Source organism: Teleopsis dalmanni, chromosome X (genome assembly GCF_002237135.1).
Source record: "Teleopsis dalmanni isolate 2A chromosome X, ASM223713v2, whole genome shotgun sequence".
NCBI classification, from domain to species: Eukaryota; Metazoa; Arthropoda; class Insecta; order Diptera; family Diopsidae; genus Teleopsis; species Teleopsis dalmanni.
In genome coordinates this window covers 96,493,733-96,496,936 of record NC_051848.1, presented here as the reverse complement: position 1 = coordinate 96,496,936, position 3,204 = coordinate 96,493,733, and the positions used below count along the sequence as shown (strand labels likewise).

Genomic DNA, 3,204 nt, shown 5'->3' with positions numbered 1-3,204 from the left:
GCGTGCCCTATCTGGAAGGGTGTGCGGCCCTTCTTTAATGTTGTTTTTACATGTACCAATTATATTAAAATATATGAGATCTTTTATTAATAATAACTATATTATATAAGGCAATAATATAGTCGCAATATTATATTAACAATTTATTAACAAAAGAACATATTAAACAAATTAAATTAATAATTTATATATAAATTTAATATTATATCAATATGGAAGAAACAAATCTTTTCATATACATACTTGTAATATCAAACCAACTTTTTTCAAACAAAAGAGTTTTAACTCAGAACCATACATGTTTATCCAGTGATCAAACAAAATCAAACCCACTTGCAACGTACAAATGTGCGCACGACTACTCCGCACAGTAAGAACAGAAATTCGTGGGTGCTACTGTTAAAAGGGGAGAGACGAAATGTGATAGAAATGTATGCTGAGATGAGCTGCAAACTTCAGCCGCTCACGCAACCACTTTGGCAAATCATCATGTTGGATTCGTATGCATGCAGTTGATATTCGAATACAACAAAAATTTACTCTCATACAATTCCCACTATATAAATCTCTATCTCTGATATTACGAATGGGAGCACACGCACATTATTTTGTTCATATGCAACGTATGAATGTGTGGCCAACTTCTTTGCACACAAAGGGGAGAGACGAAATAAAATAGAAATGTTCTGTGATTTGAGCTGCAAATATATGAGCACAACTAACAAGTATAGCGGCTAACAGAAGCAAATTGATTGAGTTTTCATAGACAATTATATTTAATTGTTTTTGCTAAAACTTTAAAAAAATATATATGGAAATGTAATAAATAATAATAATTCTTGATGTGAAGATACTTAATAAATTTATATTTCAATGTTATTTGACATTTTGGAAATTATGTTAGGGTGTTCACCGCACACCTCCGCACCTTAGAGCAATCGTCACTGCTTGCTGGGATTACGAAATGTTGACACTTGGTTATATTTTATTGGTTTGTATGCGAAACAGTCTTCCCGGTAACAGATGGCAACTGTGCTTTTCAATTAAGTGTCGAAAGGTTTAACGCACCTATTAAAAGGTAAACAGTATAGGGGTATTCACTCTCTCTTGCAAACTCATTGCAAGGTGCACGAAATGCACAGATTGTACGAAAATGCAAATAACAACAACAAAATACACGCACAAAATTTCGTGCAATTGCGTGCAATCTTCCAATGCTGAAACCTATGTATATTTGCTTGCAACAAACCAGAAATGGCGGAAATCAGCTGTTTTGTCATTTGTTGCTTCTCATTTTTAAATTTGAATTGACTGTTAGTAAAATTTCGAGATATGTTAATCTATGGCTATGCTATATACATGCGTTTCGTTCAATAATTTAAATCGATGTGACCATTAATTAAGTTTTCACAAATATACTATTATATACATATACATTTGTGAATTAATTTATCTATTTATCAATTTCAGCGAAACTTACGAAAATTTGTTCACATTTTGAACTATTGAATGAAGTGTTTGGACGCATGTCTAATTTTGTACGGAAACATTGCCATAGCCACCAACTAGTTCTGCGCTAGGCAATGAAGTTTTTTTTATTGAATCGTCTGCAGACAACACATCATCCAGCTCTGCACCGAAAGTCGTGCGTTCTGCTGTGCAAAGCCCCACTACCCCCTCGATAAAAAAATATAACAAATAACAATAATAAATTAAGAATTAGTTATATTTTTATTATACTAATTATTTTTATATTATATTATTATTACATATATCTCCAACAACAAACAATGTAGCGACTTTACGAATAGCCGCATTTTCGCCTGATGAACCCAAACGATATAAAACAATAGCAATCCTTAATAGTTTATTAGTGAGACTATTAAGGAAAATACGTTCCAATTTATTCTAAGCATCTGACAAAAACGGCCTTCATCAAATTCTTGAAGAATGGTAGATCTCCATTGAATAGATTTTGGTACGGGTTGGTGATTTCTGTGATGGTTTACTAAAGTAAACAAAAGTTCTTCATTTAATTGCTCCATCACTTCCCAGTAATTTGCATCATCTAACAAATAGAAACTATATAGTAGTGAAAACTACATTAACAACATGTTAATACCTTCAATCAGAATATTAAAAGCACTATTTTCAATAAAAAAATCTATACATTTTTGTATTTCACTTGTTCGCGGCATTGTTATTCTTTTATTTTTCTTTGCTCAATTTGATACGGCTGCAAAAACAGCTGATTCATTTTGATGATGCAATTCTGCAACAGAGGTGTTCTCGCAGTCTTGCAGTTTTTGTATAGCATTCTTGCATTTCGTGCTCCTTGCAATGAGTTTACAAGAGAGAGTGAATACCCCTTATTTATTTCAGTATTTTAGTTGCAATTTTTTACGTATTTGTGCTGTGATATACTCTGTGTACTTATTCTTACACAAAGGATAATATTTGAACTGACTGGCCCGAGTATTGGATATTGAAATTGATTTCCGTTCAACAACAATCAAAAAGTTAAATTATTGAAAATATTGATTTTAAGATCTATCTCTAATGGATTTGGATATTATGACATTTTGTATAGTTTTTGTTACGATAACACTCAACACATAGCGAGCGTACTTTTTAGATATAGGGGCAGTCTTTTTAATTTCTAATTGAACACTAGAGAATTCAATATATGTATCTGAATGCGTGATTATTCTTTGTGTAATCGTCATGAAATAGAAAACATATATCATATTAGTGGTGTATGCCTGAGTTTCAGGAAACACAGACATATTTTTTTTTAATAAAACAATAAAGCACTTCTGTCCGAAGATAAATAATAGTAATAAATAAATAAATAAATGATAGTAATGCTAATAATCTGTACAAATTTATAAAAAGTCACAGATAATTAATTATAAAGGAATTTATTTCAATAATAATGTTAGTAATATGTACCACTTTTTGTATGCCAATCTGACACTTTGACACAATCTTATTGTCAATTTAAATTTTAAGTAAAATTTTATAATTTTTTGTAAGTACTGTACGAATTTCTTTGAATCAATAATAAGTAATAAATAAGTAATATTAGATTTGGAAAAAATATTCGGTCCAAATATACATATGATTGAAATTGATCTAGCACTAACAACAGATAAAATCAGAGAAACAAATGTTTCGTTATGCTTAAAAATTTCTAAAAAAAAA

General features: G+C 30.5%; 1 protein-coding gene across 1 annotated transcript in view; it reads right to left on the bottom strand.

The window, feature by feature from the left end:
• Positions 1 to 2,867: 2,867 nt before the first annotated feature.
• Positions 2,868 to 3,204, bottom strand: part of LOC119688741 (cytochrome P450 6a2-like) — a 3,829-nt gene continuing 3,492 nt past the window's right edge. Inside the window, exon 4 of the mRNA XM_038103409.1 lies at positions 2,868 to 2,875. Within this exon, the coding sequence (XP_037959337.1) occupies positions 2,868 to 2,875 (8 nt within the window). The remainder of the gene's footprint in view (positions 2,876 to 3,204) is intronic.